The sequence below is a fragment of the Molossus molossus genome, unplaced genomic scaffold (assembly GCF_014108415.1).
Source record: "Molossus molossus isolate mMolMol1 unplaced genomic scaffold, mMolMol1.p scaffold_m16_p_4, whole genome shotgun sequence".
Lineage (NCBI taxonomy): Eukaryota > Metazoa > Chordata > Mammalia > Chiroptera > Molossidae > Molossus > Molossus molossus.
The window spans coordinates 40290125-40310314 of NW_023425377.1; the positions used below are offsets into that span (position 1 = coordinate 40290125).

At 53.1% G+C, this 20190-nt stretch overlaps 1 protein-coding gene across 5 annotated transcripts in view; it reads right to left on the reverse strand.

Moving 5' to 3' along the window:
* Positions 1-935: 935 nt before the first annotated feature.
* The window catches only part of TCF7 (transcription factor 7), a 32426-nt gene continuing 13171 nt past the window's right edge, over positions 936-20190 (reverse strand). For 2 of the 5 annotated variants that reach the window (XM_036281844.1, XM_036281842.1), the window contains 7 exons: positions 9388-9499; positions 8566-8653; positions 5675-5794; positions 4524-4686; positions 4306-4413; positions 3765-3813; positions 1142-1267 (listed from right to left, as the gene is read on the reverse strand). In XM_036281844.1, the coding sequence (XP_036137737.1) occupies positions 1188-1267; positions 3765-3813; positions 4306-4413; positions 4524-4686; positions 5675-5794; positions 8566-8653; positions 9388-9499 (720 nt within the window). In that variant the 3' untranslated portion in view covers positions 1142-1187. Of the gene's footprint in view, positions 1291-3764; positions 3814-4305; positions 4414-4523; positions 4687-5674; positions 5795-7033; positions 7127-8565; positions 8654-9387; positions 9500-20190 lie in introns of all 5 variants that reach the window. The other 3 variants (XM_036281841.1, XM_036281845.1, XM_036281843.1) reach the window with 3 other exon arrangements.

The following is a 20190-nucleotide window of genomic DNA, read 5'->3' on the forward strand; positions in this document are numbered from 1 at the left end:
GTGGTGAAAACCCACTACCACTAGAGGTTTTCTGGGCTCCTTTTTTTGGTTGTGATGGTCCTCATTCCCACAGCCCCATGGGGAAACTGAAGCTGGCTTTGTTTCACGCTGGAAGATAGACCCTGGTTGTCATGAGATTTGGTTTGCCCTCTTACCACTGCGCTCTCAGAATGGGGAGGGATGCACTCTGGACTTGGGGTTATGACCTCTTTGAACTGTGGGCTATAGCCACTAGTGACAGGCCTTGGGGCTTTGGTATTGGGACTTCTTAGGCAGTTGAGTTTCTCAGGAATCATTTCCAAGTAATTTGAAGTAGAGAGCCAGATAACCCCACCACCCACACTTGCCTGATTTAAGGTAGTGTCAGGTTTTTCTGTTGCCTAGAGTGATAGGTCTAAACTAATCTATTTCATGCCCTCCACTTACAAGCTCCTGAGAATATGACAGGATTCCTCTGGTCCAGCTTAAAAATGGCAGCTATTTTTCTGTAAAACATGGCTTTTAAGAGAAAAGCATTGTTTGGAGCTTTGTGGTTGTGACCAGGCTCACATATTTGATAAACCAGCTCATTCTTGGTCCATGAAGTGTTCGGTATGGGGAGGGGGTAGCAGTGGTAGGGGTGGGGAGGCAGGGTAGAGAGAGCTGAACTCAGTCCAGCCCATCTATTATCTATAGCAGAAAAGGGAGGGAGGCAGGGGTAACAAGACAGATGGTAAAAAGACGCAGGCTGCCACAGGCACAGGAGATGCCCTTAATCAGATGACAACACATATCTGATACACCACTTGGAGCAGTTTGAATTGATGGCCCCAAGGTTCAGGCAGACGTTGTGCAGCCTCTGAAATCTCCAGCACTTGGACCCTGAGAAGGAGTTAACAGGGCCCCTGGACGGTTTCCACGTGTTTTGGGGCTCTCTCGCTGCTTCTCAAAGAGGGGGTCCCTGGAGGAGGCCAGGTGTCCTGTGCATGCTAGACTGCCTGTCTCTGAAATTCCTGTTGCTGTACCTGTGTACTCTGCAGGGCACTGCTGGGGGCCTGTGGGGGCCCAGGGGGCTGGGAGACTGAGAGCTGCAGAGAGACCTGGTGATGTAGGTGCTGGCTCCGCAGGGCTAGCAAGTAGTGCTGTGGGGAAGTGGGGCAGCAGGAGGTATGAGGGTGAGTCCTGGGGGGCTGGGGACCCGGAGCAGCCTACAGTACTGTCATCGGAAGGAACGGGGCTGGGGCAGCGGCCTTCTCCGGGTAAGTACCGAATGCATTTCTTTTTCCTCCTAGGAATAGTGAAGAGAGTTATCTGTAAACAGAGGGTGAATTCATAGTCATACACCACAACCAAAACAAGCTGTCCTTGCAAGGCCTAGTTGACCTCTTTGTCCCCTCTCCCCAGGACTTGGGTGATGTGCTTATCCTTCAGACCTGAATCAGCACTGCAACTCTTATGGGCCTGGCACAGACCTGGAACAGGTGCAGTTACCAGCACAGCCACATGGTGGCACAGAGACCTTTGTAGCTGGGCCTGTGGGCTGCCTCGGTTCCCAGGAGATCCTTTGAGCCTCAGCTTCATGTGTTTGTGGGGCTCAGATCTGCATTAAGGCAAGGGGATGCAAAGCTGTGGCTTCTTGGGCTGAGCAGTCCCAGTGCTCAAAGCTAGGTTAGGGGCAGAGAAGGGGAAAAGAGATCTAAGACGGTGATTCTCTTACTCTTTCATCCACGCTTACTATCTTGAGTTCTCTGGGCCACTATTTGTCTTTGAGTAGCGTGGAATAGGTAGAATTCAGACCTCTGACAACACGGTTGCCTCCCATCATGTATACATATAAACATATTTCCCCAGATCTCTCTTTGTCCTTGGATAGGGGAACATGCGGGCACTCTGAGGAGCTGGACAAACATTCCTTAGTCAGTGAACTAACTGCCTAGAGCAGCAGCAGCCTCAGCCCTATTAGGCTTGGCATGAACTTAAACTAGGCAACTTTTAGTCACTTGATAGGTATACCTTCTGTTCACATAAACAAGGATATTTCCTGTTGTATGGTGAGACACAGGTTTAGTGCTAGAATGGCCTTTTGGTTAGAACAGCCCTGCTCTTCTCTCCCTTCTTCAGCCCTCAGGTCTCAGTAGGTACAAGATAATGAGTTGGCCACTTGGCATCATAATATGATATTTTCTACTACAGTCACCTTGTTTTTCTTATCGATTTAAGGGCTCAGGCAGCGACCTCAACTTGAAGTGATGGAGCTGGTTGGCCATTATGACTTTCAGGCCTGGGAGCAGGGGCAGAGGCCACCTGAATGGTGTGAGATTTGGCTCCAGAGGACCCTAGGCACCAGGACTACCTTCTTGAGTCTGCCTTCCCTTCTAGGACATTGTCTCCCTCACCTTCCACTTAGACCCAAGTGATCTCTACAAGCTGTGTTCAGTGTTCACTCCCATTCTTCGGAGGCATGGGCTCCACAATCTGCAGGTATCCTAGAGGGCTAGAGGGCCAGAGGAAGGCTATAGGCCCAGCAGAACATGTGCAGAGTCAAGGAAGCAGCTTGAAGCAAAGGGAGGATGGTGGTGGGGACAAACCCACCTGCACGGACCACACCAATCCGTCTGCTGGTTGAGGCCAAAGCGAGCACGGCATTTCTTAGGCGAGCCAGGGTCTGCTCACAGCCATGCCAGAGGGGCAGAGCAGGGCAGAGGGCGAGCAGGCAGGCAGCAGGGCAGGGCCCAGAAAGAAGAGGTAACATCAGTGTTAGCTAGTCACAGATACTCCTAGTCACAGCCAGCCCCAGTGGGAGCCCTAGGGCCCAGAGCCAAGGAATTAGGAAAGGTGGGCACGGCACTCAATTGGGCAAAGAGGCAGTGCGAAGAATGGTGGGGAAAGAAAGGGGACCCTATCAGGCTGGCTCCTCTCTGTGGCTTGTAGGGCTCCTTGCAGTATGGAAGATATGGGAGAAGAACCCAGGGATGCCCATGGGGATCCATATCCAGCCTCTTCTGCCTTAGGGCTGCCTCCACCCCAAAACTTCCTGCCACTTTATCCATTTTACTTTTCATTTTTGCCAGCGCTCTACCTGTTTGACCTGTGCTGTAGCTTAAACATTATTCTACATATTTCTCCAGATGGAAAGTAAAGCTGATTCTGCAAGCTTAGAAAAAGGGCTGAGGACTGCCCTGCTCTAGTCACGTGTGGGGACAGCACTGCTGAGAAAGTCATTCATCAATGTGGATCAGAGTGTGGGCTCCCTGGGTCCTCTATACAGAGCACTTAGCACTGCTATGAAAAACAGGGTGGGCGTGGGTGGGTACAGTATATAGAGAAATTGCTGAGCAGCAGCCAGCAGCTGGGTGACTACTGGGCCTAGGCATGGGGCCTGGCTTGGTCTCCATCCAGCAGTGTGCTTGCTGTCCACCTCAGAACTAACCAGGATGCAGTATCTGGGTTTAACATGGATCATACAGTCAGTCTTTCACTAACTTTCCTTAACAGAGGCAAGCTGTGAGCAGGGTAGGGCTAGCAAAGGTGGTGGGGGTGTGGTGGGTCCACAAACCAATGCTGTGTGAACTGGCTTCTGTTGGTCTTCCCTAGGACTTAGTATAGCTGTTCCTTAAGTAGGGATTTGACTTGTGAGATGCAGGTCTTGTTTTCTGAGAGCCCAGGGCCCAGGCACTGAAGCTTCATGGCCAAGTACTCTGCCCCTCCCTCTGGGCCAGAGCAGTGATTCTTGTCAAATAGGGACTTGGAGAGGAGCCTCCACTACTGCTAAGAGAAGGCCTCACCTGTGTTGGATTCTTGGTGCTTTTCCCTGGACCGTCTCTTCTTCTTCCCCTGTAGGGAACAAAGGGAGGGATCCTTAAATCTAGGAGGTGGACACTAATCACAGTGAACAAGTGGCTGGGATACCTGCAGCCTGCTGCCCAGCCTGGCTGCCCTAGGATTCCAGACGGTTTCGATTGCAGTTCTTGCTAGGTAAACCACGGGGCAATTTGGGGCTCCTCCTCCCACACTGGTCTCCATTTTTAATGTAAGAGTAACTTCCAGGCCCCTTCCTCCTCTTCTGTTCATGAGCCCCAGTCAAATACTGGGCAACAGTCCTGTGTGGAAAACAGGACATGGGCCTGCCTTTAGGTGGGGTGGCTCCTCTTGCTTGACCCTCTACTGAGCTAGCCACGGGAGGCCTTGGACCTTCCAGTCCACCACCTCCCCTCATCTGTGCCTTCAGGACAGTAGTCCTTCCTACCTTTCTTGCTGAGACTGTGGCCTAGGGCATGGAATCTTGAAGGTTCCCCTACCCATCCCTACTGTGTGTTGGCCACTCACGTAGTTGTCCCGCGCCGACCAGCCTGGGTATAGCTGCATGTGCAGCTGCCTCTCCTTGCGGGCAAGCTCGTAATACTTGGCCTGCTCTTCCCGCGACAGTGCGTGCCACTGCAAAGGGGAAGGAGGGGCAGATGGGGTACATCAGGGAGTCAGCAGGCTGTACCAGGGCAAAGGTGGTCAGGGATTGCCCCTGCCAGCCCACCTGCCCATGGCCTCACCCTGCGGCCCAGGATCTGGTTGATGGCAGCACTCTCCTTGAGTGTGCACTCTGCAATGACTTTGGCTCTCATCTCCTTCATGTACAGCATGAAGGCGTTGAGTGGCTTCTTTATGGTTGGTTTCTTGGCCTCCTTCTCTGCCTTGGATTCTGCCTGCGTCTTCCTGAGGGGCACATGTTCAGATCACTTGGGAGCACCCATAATGTCCACCTAATGCAACCATTCTCCTCTAGTGTGTCCAGTACATGTGTAAGTGCATGGATACTTGGGTTCGTTTGTGTTTTTTTTTGGTAATCTTCACCCAAGGGTATTTTTTCCATTGATTTTTAGAGAGGGTGGAAGGGAGGGTAGGAGAGAGAGAGACATCAATGTGAGAGAGACAATTGTGGTTGACTCCTGCATGCACCCCGACCAGGGCTGGGTATCATACCTGCAACCCAGGTACATGTCCTTGATTGGGAATCAAACCCACGATCCTTTGGTGCTTTGGGCCGATGCTCTAACCACTGAGCAAACTGGCCAGGGCAATACTTGGGGTTTTTTAATGAAATTTCTTTTTAGCTGCTCCCAAATGGGTTAGTAGAGTTAAATAACTTCCTTACAGGAATATTGCAGCTAAGAAAGAAAAGGATGTGTGTGCCTGGTCAGTGTTGCTCAGTGGTTGAGCGTCAACCCATGAATTAGGAATTTACTAGTTCGATTCCTGGTCCGGGCACATGCCCAGGTTGTGAGCCTAATCCCCAGTGTGGAGTATGCAGGAGGTGACCAATTGATGTTCTTTCTCATCGATGTTTCTATCTCTTCCTTTCCCTTTCTGTCTCTCTAAAGTCAATAAAGAAAAAAAAATTGAGAAAAAGAAAAGGATGTGTAATGACTTCTTAGCCCCTTCTATCTTGGCTTGAACTAAAGCCTTGTTTCCCATTCCACCCAATCCCTCCTGCTTCTGAGGCTCAATAAACAGTGGTCAGTGGCAAATGCCGCAAGACAGTTGGACCAGAGGCCGCCTCTGGGAGTCCTTGGAGCTTCCAGGCAGCAGGACTTGTGCCTGGTGGAAGAAATGTGTATTGTATCCTGGCTGACAAACAGAGGGGAGCCTGAGGTCTTCTCACCTGTTCCTCTCCCTCCTCCCCATTGTGTGCCTTTTCACTCACAGGCTGCGATCATAGGGCTGCAGTTCCTGCTTCCCTGAGGGGGGTACAATGGCCGGGTGGGGAATGGCTGCTGGGTGACCAGGTACACCAGAACCTAGCATCAGAGATGGGTGGGTGAACCTAGAGGCAGGAGGAGAGTTAACACTTAGACAAGTGTGTACAGGCCAGACCTTGGGACACACAGGCCCTACACAGTAAACGAGGACAGGTGAACAGATCCCCACCCCCATTGGCCTGCATACAAGTACACTGATACATACAAATACCTGCTCCCAACACATTATACAGACAACATTGCAAAAATCTACATATACATCATTTAAGTGGTTACTAAATTGTCCTAAGTAGCTTTTGAATCTCTCCCCTTGTCACTTATTGCCCTCACTAGCATAGTCTCATGAGTCTGTGACTGCCCTGTGGGTTTCCTCACTCTCCTAGGACTTGCTCCACACAACAGCCAGAGTGACCTTTTTAAAACACCTGAGTGCTCCTGGCTACTTTTGTTGAAATTTCCCCACTGCCCACAGCTCTGCATGACCAGCTCTGCTGACATTTCTAGCCCTATCTTTTCCCCCCATTTTCCATCTCCTTCCACACTTTGCCATCCCCAACTGCTGCCATCTCTTTCTACCCCTCACTCAGATATGAAGCTTTCTGTGACCCCTCAAATCTGGCTGGGGTCTCCTTGGGGCTTCCCCATCACCCACATAGTATAGCCCATTCAAATGCTGGGGCAGTGTCTATACCTCCTAACCAGGGCTGGGCTCCATAGGGCTGGAAATGTCTGCTAAATTTCTTGTTCCATACTTAGCATAGATCTGTCACTGAGGGAGTGAGCTAAGTAAAGGGACTCATATATCCATACCTCCACTTCATTTTCTTGCTTTTCTATGGCTGCCACTTTGCCCCTTGCTGCTTACACAGGTGTGGGGTCCCTGAGCAGGCCACAGATTGGAGACACATATAAAAAATGCTGCTTCAGCTTGGGCAGAGCTCGGAATGTCCAGGGGAGTCCTCCTGACTGGCCCTTCCCTCAGCAGGGATACAGAACAGAGGTGAGTGCATACACACCTGCACACGGACTCACTCATGCACAGAGGCAGGCAGGAGCACAAGCACACGTGTGCATGCACTATCCCTGGGCGCTCTGCTCTGAGGCACAGTTTGGCTTGTGTTTAGGCCTCCTGCAGTCCCACTGGCTTCATTCTCAGGCACAGGGCAACAAGGCACTGCAGAATGACAGACAGACGGATGGACAAACGACTAGCACAGGGCAAGCAGTGGCCTGGGCGTGGCCTTGTGTGGGCACTGAAGCCTGGGCAACGAAGCAGGAGCCTGGCTGCAGGAGAGGGGACTCACCTGGGGTAGGGGGCGCCAGGGGCTGCAGTGGGGGCAGGGAAGTGCTGTCTATATCCGCAGGAAGGGGACAGGGGGTAGAGAGGAGGGCTGGGCCTGTTGTTGGGAGAGACAGCTGTTAGCAGTCTGCCTACTGGACGGATGTGGGGAAGGACTCCCTCCATGCTCTGGCCTGACCCATATATTGAGGCAAATTGGCTTCTTGAACCACTCCAGTGTGCTTTAAGCATCTGCCACCAGAGGGCAACCTGTGCTGCACCTGTTTCCCTCTACAGGCTTGTATTGGTGCTTAATGGGTAGAAATGGCAGCATTATGCAGGGAGTCAGCTCAGTAGGCCCCCAGGTCCCCTCCAGCCTTACCTCCTGAAATAAAATGTCTCTGTCAATACAGATTTGATACCTGACCTAGGACCTTTGCACCTACTGTTGACACTGTCAGGACTGTTCTTATGCCCCATTTGGCCTGTTTCAGCTCCTGGTCATCCTAAATGACCCTTTCTCCTGAAAGCACTTGACATCCCAAGCTAGATGACGTGCCTCTCTGGGTTCCTACAGTGCCTTGTAATTGGCTGGCCTCTTGTCAGGGTTGTATACTAGTCAGACTGAATTCTGCGAGAACGGGGACCTGAGTATCAGCCAGCTTCAGCAGTGCTTCTCTGGTGCCCAGATCCTTGCCTGGCACACTTCAAACCAGGTGCAGGGAAGTCCTGGTTTGTATTCAGAGTGGAGCTTTGTCTGGAAATAGAGGGATGAGCTTAGCATGGATAAAGGGCAAATGGAAAGGGACAGGCGGCCTCTAGGTTGGGCCTCTGGCCTACCCTGCTTTCCTGGGAAGCCAAGCTTTCCTGCTGTTAAGTGACTGCCCCAGGCCAGAGAGGCTAAAGACCTGCCCAAGTCACACTGTGATTACTGAGCAAAGGGCCAATTAGCTTGCCAGATGCAATTCCAGCTGAAGATAGGCTCTTTGGCCAACAGTTGGGCCTACTGACTTGGTGTCCAGGCTGGCTTTTCCTGGCCTAGCCATAATAGGCTCTCTAAGCAGACTGGCCAAGGGCATAGGCTCAAGCAAGTACCATAGGGTCAAGGAGGGACTCTGCCCCTCAAGCAGCCCAGCCAAGGAAGGGACCAGCCAGTAGTAGGCACTGAAGCGAGTGGGAAGTATCCTCCTGCCCACTGGGTGGCTGATTAGCAGCAGCCTCTCTCATGGCCATTCATGCTGTTACCTCTCTACTCAGGCCTACCTTACCTTCTTCACACACTCATATGGCCCTGAACAGCCCAAGGTTCTCTCATTCAAGTCTCACACTGAAACAGAGTTCAAGGGTGATAGGGCTGGGACCATAGCCTAGTCTCCAGTCTTCCCAAAGGAAGTATGTATCAGGCTGCCTGGGGAATGGATAGAGTTGCTGGCCAGCCCTGGTACCTATATAGAACTGGCAGCAAGGTGCTTAGCCCAGGATGGAGGAGGAAAACAGAAGGGCAGTATGGGTCCAAATCAGCAGAAGGTGCCCCTTTCCCATTGGGCCCACACTCACCAGCTCACAGTGTGGGGGAGCTGTCCCATGCTGCCTGAGGTCAGAGAGTAGAAGCCAGAGAGGTCAGAGGTCTGCAGAGGTCTGTGAACTGCAGTGGAGAGGGACTAAGTGAGCTAGCCTGATTCAGAAGCCACTTGAGCTAATTACTGCATTCTAGAGCCTCCTGTGGGGGGCCTCTAAGATCCCGCCCCTCTTGCTAGAGTACCAAACATATGGCTTTCTTGGTTCAGGACTATCCCATTGTGATAACAGTGCCACATTTATAGGCTAGGGAGCCTAAGGACACTGAGTGGCCAGTGGCAGAATTGGAGTCATTCAGGAATGGGAGGCCAGGCTTTGACACTGCTAGTCTGCAACTGGGGCCTTTCTGCTGGGGGGCCCCTAGTCTGGGGAAACCTGGCCTATGGAGCCAGGGTTCTGAGCCACCCCCCCATGCCCCACCTTTGAGTCAGCAGGTTTCCCACACTTGACAGTGGCTGATTTCAGAATGACTTTGCCTGAGGCTGAAGTGAATCAGCCATTACAACCACCACTTTCCATTTTCTCACTGGGGGAGGGAAAGGCTACAAGTTTTATAGTTAATCAGCTTTACACAGATGCCTGCTCTTATACTGGCATTGGGAAGTCACTCAGGATTTAGGTTCCTACCTGAACCTAAAGCCTTCGAATTTTGACTTGGCACCATCTCTCCCAGACCTCTCCCTCAGGTCCCCCGATCTGGCATTTTGAGGGGCCCTGATTTTACACAGCATCAGGTTCTATAGTTGTAAAAAGGGCCCAGCCACCTGTCTCATTGGTCCTCTCCCCATCCCAGGTCTGTACCTTGCTTCTGGTTGATGTCGGCCGGTGCAGGTGTGGGGTGTGGGCTGCTGAAATGTTCATAGAGAGGAGAGAGTTGGGGTACGCCATGGGCAGGTTGACTGGCCTTGTTGTGCTGAAAAATGAGGATGGGTGAATGTAGGGGAGACCTGAGGGAGGAAGGCACAGGTCTTGGGGCTACATATAGACAGAGACCCAATCAGCTGTGTGTATGGGCAACCCAACTGTCAAAGGAAAATGGGGGTGGTCAAAACCACAGACCTCATAGGAGGGGGTACCACTCAAACCAAGCTATGACCAGGGGTCCAGCCCTCCTGCCCCCCACCCCTAAGCTCTGCCCAAGCAGTCCCACCTGTGGAGAGCCTCTCGGTCTTTCTGTGCTCTCAATTCCAGGAGGCACATCTCCCCTGTCCAGGAAATTCTTTCTGCTTCCCAGTTTCAGAGATCCCCCCATTTCTGCGAGGCCCTATGACTTACTCACAGCCTCTAGCCCCATACATCAGGACGTGGTCTGAGGACCCGACATACCCTAACTAGAAGCTTTCTTTCCTCCAGCCCCTACACTCTAGGGGTCCTGACTCTGACCTTCTGTCCCACCTTAGGCTGAACAGGATTTGCTGACATAGGTAAGAGCCCCCCCTCAGTCCTATAACTCAGGGGAGGGGCCAGGTGAGGCCAGGCTCCCCCCAGGGCCAACCCACCCAGCCCCACACTTCCTGTTTCCTCAGCACCATAGGACCCTTACTTTTCACACTAGTCACATGGATCTGTCATGAGATGACTCAGTTAGGTTGAGAAGGGGGCTCCCCATGTGACCCAGGCACAGGGAGTTGTGCAGGGCCTGACCCAGCTCTGCATATCCTCAGTGCACATCTGTGCAGGCCAGGGCCCTATAGACATCACCTACAACAGAGGCTCAGTTCCACTCAGAAAAGTCCATCTGTGGGGATGTTCCTGGCTGGGAGCACAGATGAGTGATTTCTGGCCCATGGCACAGAAGAAATGGGACATCTCTGGGGCAAGACAATAATGAGAGATTGTGGCCTGGGCTCCTTCCCACCCAGCGGGTGAAATTTCCCACTTGTTGAATTTGATTCCTTAACATCTCTGGGCTTTAGTTTTCTTTTCTGTGTAATGGCTGTGAGGCCTGGCACAGGTCTTTTGGCACTGGCTGTTGGGAATCCAGGGTGAGGCTGCAGGGAAGGTGGGGAATGAACTGCATATAGCCAAAGTGTGGGCACAGGCTCCCACACCTCCCAGCAACAGCCCTGGCCACCATCTTTCCTACATTCCTGCTTCCAGGGAAGCCTGAGGCTGGGCTATAAGCTGCACCCATCCCCTCAGGGCTTGGGGAAGATGCTGACACTGCTACCCATCAGTCTCCTGCTCATCTGTCTGCCCAGCAGGAGCAGCGTTACATACCAGAGCTAATTAGCTTTCCTTTTGTCCTCAGGCAGAAAAGGGTAGATGTCCCAGTAGTAGTAGCTCCTCCTTTGCAATTGGCATGGAGCCCCATGCCCTTACCTGTGACTAGAGCCCTCCTGGCCTCCTTGGGCAGGGCAGGCGAGCTTCCCTATCAGCCCCAGGGAAGGCTCTCTGCTGTGAACTTGAGGAACAGTGGGCCCACCATGTTCAGATCCTAGTTCTAACACATGTGGCCTTCACGATCTCATGTGTAATCTAATGAACAAAATAGATCCTGAGACATTGAAACAACACAGACTGACAGATCTCAGAGGGAAGGGGGTGGGACAGGAAGAGATTAACCAAATAACTTACATGCATATGTGCATAACCCATGGACACAGTGTGGTGAAGGCCTGGGTGGAGGGGAACGGGAGCAGGGTGAAGGTGGTTAATGGGGGGAGGAGGGGAATCCTACATCCCACTTTCAACAATAAAGACAAATTTGAAAACAAACTTATTACAATACCTGAGCATACATTTCCTTGTAAAATGGAGATGATCAGAGGGTTGCTGTGAGGATAAAGCTCAATTACTTAGTGTCAGGTGATGAGGAAAGGACATGTGGGAAAGCCCTTATTCATCCTAGAGCCTTCCCAGGTGCAGAGGCAGTGCTGCTCAGTGTTTCCCTGGCCCTCTGGTGCTGGGCCTTACACAGGCCAGACATTTTGGCCTGATTATGCCAAAGGGGTTGCCTAGAGATAGCAGGCATGCCTGGCAGCCCACTGGCAGCATCACCTGGGGAGAGAAATGATAGGACCATGCAGTCCCCAGGCCTTGGGTGCTGTGACTTTTATGTTGCTGTTCGAAGGCCAGGCTTCCTGAGCAAGCTGGGGAAGTCTTACTAATCAGGCGTTCTTTTATTTCCAGCACTAAACTCAGACACAACGGTGACAGCTTGGGAGTGTGTGTGGGAATGGAAGGTGGGATGTAGGATCCTCGGGCCTGTAGGTGGCTGAAAACAGAAGTGGGCAGAGACAGCTGAGGGGTATGTGGATACATGAAATCCTTCATACACCGATCGAGCACTGCAAGCCCAATCTCATTCCCACTAAGGTACCAACTGGCTCTCACTTCTCCCATCTGTAAACCTTCCCCCAGCTACCACCTCATGTCTCACTCCCCTTTACTGCAAAACTCAGCAGTATCTGTCTGCACTCCCTGCCTCCAGTTCTCAGCTCTCATCCTCTCTGCAACCTTGCCAGTCTTTTGCCCTAACACTTCACCAGATGGCTCTTATCAAGGTCTCCGTGACTTCCATGTTGGTGAACTCAGCGGTCACTTCACTCGTCTTCCACAATGCCACACACGCCTGATTTTCCTCCAACCTAACAGGCTACTGCTTCTCAGCCCTGTTTCCATCTCCTCATCCTCTTCCTGGCCTGTCCTGAAATTGGCCTTCAGCTCTCTATCTACCCTCACTCCCGGGGTGCACTCATCCAGGCTCCTGTCTTTAAGCGTCTTCATCTGATGACTCCACATTTTGTATCTGCAGCCCCCACTTCTCCTAGGAATTCCCCTCTCCAAATGCTTACTCATAAACTCTGCAAATCTAAAGTGCTACCGAGACTCAATATGTCCAAAGCAAAATCTTTGACTTTCTGTCCCAAAGACTCCATCTTCCTCAATTAATGGCAACTCCATTCTTCCAGATGCTCAGACCCAACACCTTGGAGTCATCCTTGACTCTTCGTTTTCTCTCACACCCCGTAACTATTTTGTCAGCAAATCCTAATGGCTCTACTTTAAAAATGTATGTATAATCCAAACACTCCCTCCTCCTTCCTGGTTCCCCAGCCAGTCCAAGCCACAGCCACTTCTCACCTGGATGACTACAGCAGCCTCCTGCCCCTCAGCCAGTCCTCCATACGGCGGCCACAGAAGTCAGACCATGCGCCACTCTCCTGACCGGGCCTACAAAGCTCTACATGATCAGGCCTCTAACCCCAGTGCTTTGCCATCTTCTCCTCGCTCTATGTCAAGGACTCCCCATGGGTGCTTCAGCTTCCAGCCTCCTTCTCCAGTTACTCCAGTGATCATTTTTAAGTGTGCCATGATGTGAAGTTAATTGGGAAGCACATCCTAGGCTCACTGACCTTTTCACTATGGGATCCTGGGCCAATTTGCCCCTTGTAAAATGAGGATGAGAACATCAACCCTACCTACCTCACTAGTCACAAATATTACTTTCCTGCTTTATCCTAGAAGTTTTAGGAGCTGGAGCCAAGGGCCTCATGAAGGGGGGAAGCTTCCTGGAAACCTCTGGGGCCTTTTGATCGTGATGGGTTTGCTAGGGCAGTGGTAGCTAGACAGCTTCATGGCAGTCTGGATGTCTGGGCCTCGGGGCCCACTCCCTCAGGAACCCTGGTAGCAGTCATTCCCCCATTCACTGCCCGAGGGCATAAATGCCTGGAGCCCTGGCCCAGCTAGTGGAATGAACACCCTCCACAGATCCCTTAGACCGCAGGGGACTTTTAAGTTCATGCTTCAGAGAAGACCCTGTCACTCAGCCCTAGCTCTGGCTCTTAGGTCCTTAGGGCTGTAAGCCTGCTGCTGGCTGGGCAGCTCTGACCCTGGGAAGTCTTAGAGGCAGAGCCTGGGGTCCAAGGGGCCGGCTCCAGGAAGACAGTCCCAGAGCCCCACTCTGCCTGAAGCAAGGGTAGAGCTGACCCTCCTTGGCCAGGCTGGTAACACCCCAGGTTGCAGCACAGCTCAGCTAGGCCTAGGAAACCACAGATTTCAGCTCAGCCTACAGCCTCTGGCCTAGTATGTATGTGTGTGACAGGCAGTGGGGTGGGGCATGGGGTGTTGCCTGGTGGACAAAGGGTTCATCCTACCAGCCCTCCCTGGGAACTGGGGTAAAGCTTCATTAAACAGGAGTCTGCAGCCAAAGCACAGGAGAGGTGCCAGGTGAGCAGGGGTGGGACAGAGAGTCTGCCAGCAGCTGGAGGCCCTGAGGTGGCCAGGGCTCCAGGGCAGGGCACTGAGGGCCTGGCCAGTCCTTTGCATGTTCATGCAGGTTGCCCTTCAACCTTACTCTCCAGGCCCCTCCATGTCTGGTGGTGGTAGCCAGGGGGAACTGTCTGGCACAGGGCCCACAGCCCCACACTCCTCTCATCCAGGGAACGTCCCGCTCCACGGCCTCAGCACAAGGTTGTCCCAGGGCCAGGCTGCCCAGACAACTGGGTGGGGCTGCCTGAGGCTTGGTGTGTGTATGAAAAGACCAGTGACTGGAGCTCCCCTCTTCTTCCCCTGATGGTGACTGTGCCCAGCCTCCAAGGGAAGCAGGCCTGGGTTGATTGTCTCCACCAGGCCCTGAGCACCTTGATGGCACAACCTTATCTTTCTTACCTCTGAAGGCAGAGTATCGAGCACAGAGCTGGACACTCATTAAGTGCTCACAGCATGGTGGAATGTATAAATGAATAAAAAACTCAACAGCAGTCTATACCCCTTGATCAGGAAACCCTGTTCTTGTTCTTTGTCTTTGCATACAGCACCCCTCCCCACCACCCTCCCTCCAGACTGCAGGATAGGTCCAGGACTCAGACCCTGGGCTAGGAGGCCATGTCTGCTACAGTCTTGGCAGAGGTGGTCCTCCCTGCTGCTGCACTGCCTTACTGCTCTCCCCGCCTCCCCGTGCCAAACTCAAATTCCGTTGTCCCAGAAGTGGTCCATCCTTCTGGGACGTTTGCATCAGCCCATGGCTGGAAATTCCTCACTGTGGTGCCCCAGCATGCCCTCCTCTTCTTGAGCAGGCTGGAGCCAGGAAGGGGCCGAAGGGCAGGGCTGGGCAGGCAGAGGTGGAAATGAGGGACTCCTGAGGTAGGTCTCCTCTGCTCTGAAGTTGGGCTTGGGCCTGGCTGGGCTGCCCCCCCAATACACCCCCGCCCCAACTTCCTGTAGGCTCAGGTGAAAAATAAACACAGTCGGCATTTTCCCTGCAGACCGCAGCGGTCTGCTCACAGGCTGTGCGCACCCTGAGAGCCCTTGCCACCGCCAGCAGAGAAACTCCCTCACCTCTGACGGTTGACTCTGAAAACCCCCAAACTCTTGAGCCCCACAACACTTTCCCAGCGAAGAAAGTTGCTGCTTCCTGTGGCCTCAAGATGGGTTGGGGGAGCACATGGGGCCTGACCAGGCCCTCCCAAGAAGGCCTCCCTGTGACAGGGGATTGTGCCAGGAAAAGCACCCCCTACCCCCCACACCAGGATTCTTAGCTGGTCGCTATTGGCAGACACAGTCATTCAATCAGCACATATAGAGTGTCCCACAAAATGTATACACATTTTAACAGCTGCTAATTCACTTAATTCTACACCTTTTCAGGTTTAACGGATTTGAAATAATGGGTGAAGCCAGACTAAGCTTTGAACAAAAAAAATGTATCCACTAGATTTTTTTATGGGGATCCATAGAAGATAAAGTTTAAGGTACAAAACCAGCAACAGCTGGATAATCGAGGACAGCCACTGAAAGAGAATGCACACAGATACCAAGCAACAACTCCTGATGTTTGCTGTTCACTGCTTCCCGGTGTCGGCAGTGCCTGGACCTGAACGGGCATCGGTTTGAAAACAGGCGTTGACGAACAAAATTATTCAATTCTATATATTCTTTTAAATTTTGAAAATGAACTGTATGTTAATAAACAGACTTTATAATCACTCAAATCATGTATATATTTTTGGGACACCTTGTATTTACTAAGCTCCTATTATGTGCCAGGCAACAGAATGTTCCAGGCTGAGAGAACAGCATCTGTAAAAGACAGGTGAGTGTTTACCATGTGCTAGGCATAGCTCCGAGCACCTTACAGAGTTCAACTCACAGTCCTAAAACAAACCTATGACAGGTACAATTATTATCCCCATTTGAGAGATGAGGAAAGGTAGGCACACATAGCTTGCTCAAGGTCACACAGCTAGTAAGTGGAAGAGCTAGGATTCATCCCACTATACTGCAAAGGTTCTGTGGTTATCGTGGACAGAACAAGGGGAGCAGAGGAGGGAGTCCCAGTCCTAAAGCCACTGTCTCCCTTCTCTATCCTGGCTGACCAGAGTTCCCTAACCCTAAAAATGTTCCAGCAGGTTCCGGGACCCGTTATTGGGGTTCTAGCCATACACCCTGCCTGCCTGCCAACGATCAGTGGATCGGGCCCCTAGAGCCCAGCCCACACCTCTCCTGCCCTCCATGGCACCAGCACATCCCAGCCATGCTAGCCACTCAGGCCTCCTCTTCTGTCAGACACCCAGCTCTCCTCTCTCAGCACCTTTACCTACCCCTTCCCTCCCGCCTCTCAAAACATTCTTACGTCCTCCTGCTCTTTGCCAGGCTGACTCCTCAAGCTGACCTCGGTATAAGGGCTACTTCCTTGGAAAGGTTCATGACTTGGGTGGGGTTTCACCAGCTCAGCCGGCAGAGATGCCCACTTAGTGCAGAGGTCAGCCTGGGGGGCCTGGAGGGCAAAATTGGCTTATAAGTCATCATGGCCTGTCTAGGTTCTGAGCATGGTCACTAACTTGCTGAATGAAGGCCCCCTAGAATCCGCGGTGCCCCTGAGAGCCTCTGTCTGCCTCACCCACTCATCTGAAGCCAGCTCCTGGCTCCCGGGGGTTCGCAATGCCTGCTCTGGAGCTAGGGAGAGGCCCCTGGGGACAAGCCCACAGGAGTGGCAGATCCACACCTTGAGCCTCTGTTCCTTCTGGGGCAGGGCCTGACCAGATAGAAAGGTGGGCTACTGACAGTTACTGTTCTCTCCAGGGCACAGAGGTGAAACAGTACTAAAAATGTCACATGTGACAACCAATTTGAGGCAGGCAATATCCTTCCCATTTTACCATGATGATAGAGAGGCTGAGAAAGTTGCCTATAGTCACAAAGCCCTCCATCAAGTCAGTGCTAGGGGCCCTTTTATGGGCTCTCAGGGTCTTCAACCATGCCAGACAGCCACTCATGGCTCCTCTCCTCTCCCTCTGTGCCCCAGCCACTGAGGGCCATGCTGTTCCCTCTCCTGGAGAACTCTGCCCCACTCGGCTGAGCCAATTCCCATCCATCCTTCAGGCCTCGTCATAAATGAGACTTCTTCCTGGAAGCCTTTCCTACCCTCCTCATTGAGTAGGAGTCCCCTGCTAAGGCCCACCAACTGCAGCACTGACCCGTCTGCACACCTGTCTGTCTTCATGCCCTCCCTAAAGTCTGAGATTGTACTGTGCACTATTTCTATTACATAAAGTAAAGCTGGGCCCTCAAAGTTGGGCCTCTAGCACTGTGGATGGGTGGATGGGTGGATGAGTGGATGGGTGGATGGGTGGATGAGTGGATGGGTGGATGAGTGGATGAGTGGATGGGTGGCCCACCCACCCAGTGTGAGCCAGTGTTTAGGGAGAATGTAGCAGCACTGGACAGAGCACCCTGGCTGGGCTGGGCACGGGGTCACAGCAGCACACAGGAAGCTGGGAGGAGCCGAGGCCACTGCTCAGAGTCAGGTACATCCTGCCTGGCACCTGAGACCCTGTGCTTCCTCCTATACTGTCTTCTCCCTGCCTGCAATGCCTTTGGGAGTCAGAATGACCAGACAAAGCCAGGGCTGCCACTAGTTCGAAAGGTACTTTTGTGCTAATTACAAAAAGTACCCTTTCTTCTGGACAGACACCCAGGCCCAGGCCAAAACACATGGCTTGTGGGGGGCACAGTGCCGGCTGGGTTTCTGTTCCTTGGCCCAGCTCCCCTACACAACCCCACACAGCAGCCCTACTTAACGGCCCCCTTCAGGTCTCACTTCTCTCCCCCACATTGCCAGGAGCCAGGCTTGTCAGCTCTGAGCCAGGATATATCCACAGCCTGGCCCTAAGCATCTACTCTGGCCTCGATCAGTCCTCTGGGCTCCTCTCCCAGCTCCAGGACCCACCAAGCAGCCCCACAGCTCCTTCAGACCTCAGCGTCTGGAGCTGGGGTCTACTGTCCAGCACCAGTCGTGCTTAAGTGCTAAGAAGTCTGGTCATTTGCTGCGTGGGAAGCTCCTCTAAGGACTGGAACCATGAGAATGAACTTCCCTGGGGGAAGCAGGTACCCCAAAATCTTCCAAAGGGGACTCGCCTACGTATCAGGTGGGCCTCAAGTTGCAGGTTCCTGCAGACCCCATCTCTGCAAATATACCCCCAGTTGGGCTCATGCCATTTTATCCTCAGTCCCCGCTCTGAGCCCTGCTGCCCAGGACATGGTGCTCTCCAGAGGAAGGCCCGAAAGCTCCCCGCCCACAGCATGCTGGACGCCTTGTGCCAGACACCCACCTCAGACCACAGAGCCGTGGCCAAATCGTCAGTGGAGCTAGAGTGCTGGGGGTTGGCTGGGCCACACCCTCGTGGACCAGGAGGCTTTGGTCCTGCCTGCCAGCACAGGGCTGTTGCCATGGTTGCACAGAGCCCTGCCAGGTGCGTGACCAGTCCACCAGCTGCCTGGCCCCGACATCAGATAACAGGGCCCTGCCACAGCAGAGGTGAGGACTGGAGTCCCTGCATGCAGCTTGGGCAAACCACAGGCCTGCTCTAGACCCAGCCTAGCCCCAAGGCACCCTCGGAGCTAGCTGAGTCTCACTGAGCTGAGTGGCCTGGCCCACGGCCTCCAGTGGTTTCTATGCATTCGTTTGTGTTTTCCTTCCTCCTCTTTGAGGTGAACGCCCCTCAGGACAGGATGTTTTTAGAGGAAAATACAAGCTTCCGGGAGCTGCTGCAGCAGAGCTGCTAGTTGATGCTACCAACACACTCCCTGGGGACTCTGCAGCAGCGCTGTGGCTGGGCATCCCCTCAGGTGGTTGCTTACTGCAGTGCCTCGCCATCCAAGAGCCCACCATGGACCAAGGCAGGCCAGGACACAACCTCAGAGCTCAACCTGTCTTTGGTGGTAGGAAAAGCAAGGCCCTGGGGAAGGAGGCATTTGAGGAACTCACAGGTTTTGTTCCCCTGGGAGCAAAATCATAAGGCTTTATGGAAAAGGCAGTCAGAAAACAGCAGAGGCACAGATTTAGAGATGGTGGCCCCACTATTAGGAGCCTACTGTGTGCCTAGTACCCTGCAGAGTTCTATGACCCACCAGAATCCCACCAGTCTTCCCAGCCACGTGGTGACTGTATGCAGATTTTGCAGATGAGGAAAAGGAAGCCCAGAGAGGTTAAACAACTTGCCCAAGGTGTCTCAGCAAATAGTGTTAGATCTGAACTTGAATCCAGCTCTTTGAGGTTCCTGGCCAAAGATCTTTACCACTTGGCAACCGACCTCACAAGCTAGCTGGCGGCATGCCAGCATGGCGATTAAGGAGCCAGTGGCTCCCAAACTGCCCCCCCACCACGCTGGGTCTCTAGCCCACTGGAGAGCGGAGACCACCAATTCTGCCAGCAGCACCTTGCCAAGAACCTTTCTTGGAACAACCTGACTGGCGGCATGGCTCTGACTTCCTCTAGCCCTACGTGAAGGGTGCCTTCACCCTCTCCTGGAGATGGTGTTGGTTCCATCATACATGACTGAAGGAAACATGAGGGATGCCCCTCCCCCAGGGCCTGCTGTGCTCTCCCCCTCCACGTGCGGGGAGGGGTGGGACGGGCAGCTGGAGTGGCTCCCACAGGACTCGTCCAGAGGGTAAGTGTGCTGCCGAGGACTGAGGCCTGGAGGAGCCCTGGCTAGGCCCAGAAACGTCGGGGCTGAGGGTCAGCAATGGCTGAGGGTGGGAGGGAGAGACATGGAGACCTCATCCCCATCCTTGGCACTGCATTCCAGCCAGCTTGAGGAGCCAAGACGGTCTCCAGGTACCTGGCCTGCACCGGCCCCAGGACAGTTCTGCCCTGGGGCCACAGCCAGGAGGCTCACCCAGGTCTAACCCCCTGCAGCTATTGCCAGTCAAGGACCTTGGGCTCTGCCTGGACTCAGTCCAGCGCTTTATCTGAAGGAGAAGAAAGCAAGGAAGGGAAGGAGCTGCTGGAGGCTTCAGGCCCGGACTGCTTCCACCCAAACCCCTCATGCCCAGTGTGAGTGGGGGAGGCGGGGAGGGCTGCCAGCTGCCCAGGGGCCCTCTTGGGGTGGAGCTCCTTATCAAGGTTGAGTTAGGGGTTCCAAAACCACACCGAACAGCTCTTACAGATACACACCTGGGTGTAACAGTAAAAAAAATATAGGAGAGAGGGCGAAATGCCAAATTCCTGGGGGTGAGGCATGGAGAAGGATGGAATAGGGGGTGCCAAGGAGACCTGGCTGTAGCTATAAAACCCATCTTCAACGGAGTAGAAGGATATGTTGTCTAAGAGGCAAGAAAGCATGATGGTTAAGGGTAGTGAATACAGAGGCAGGTACC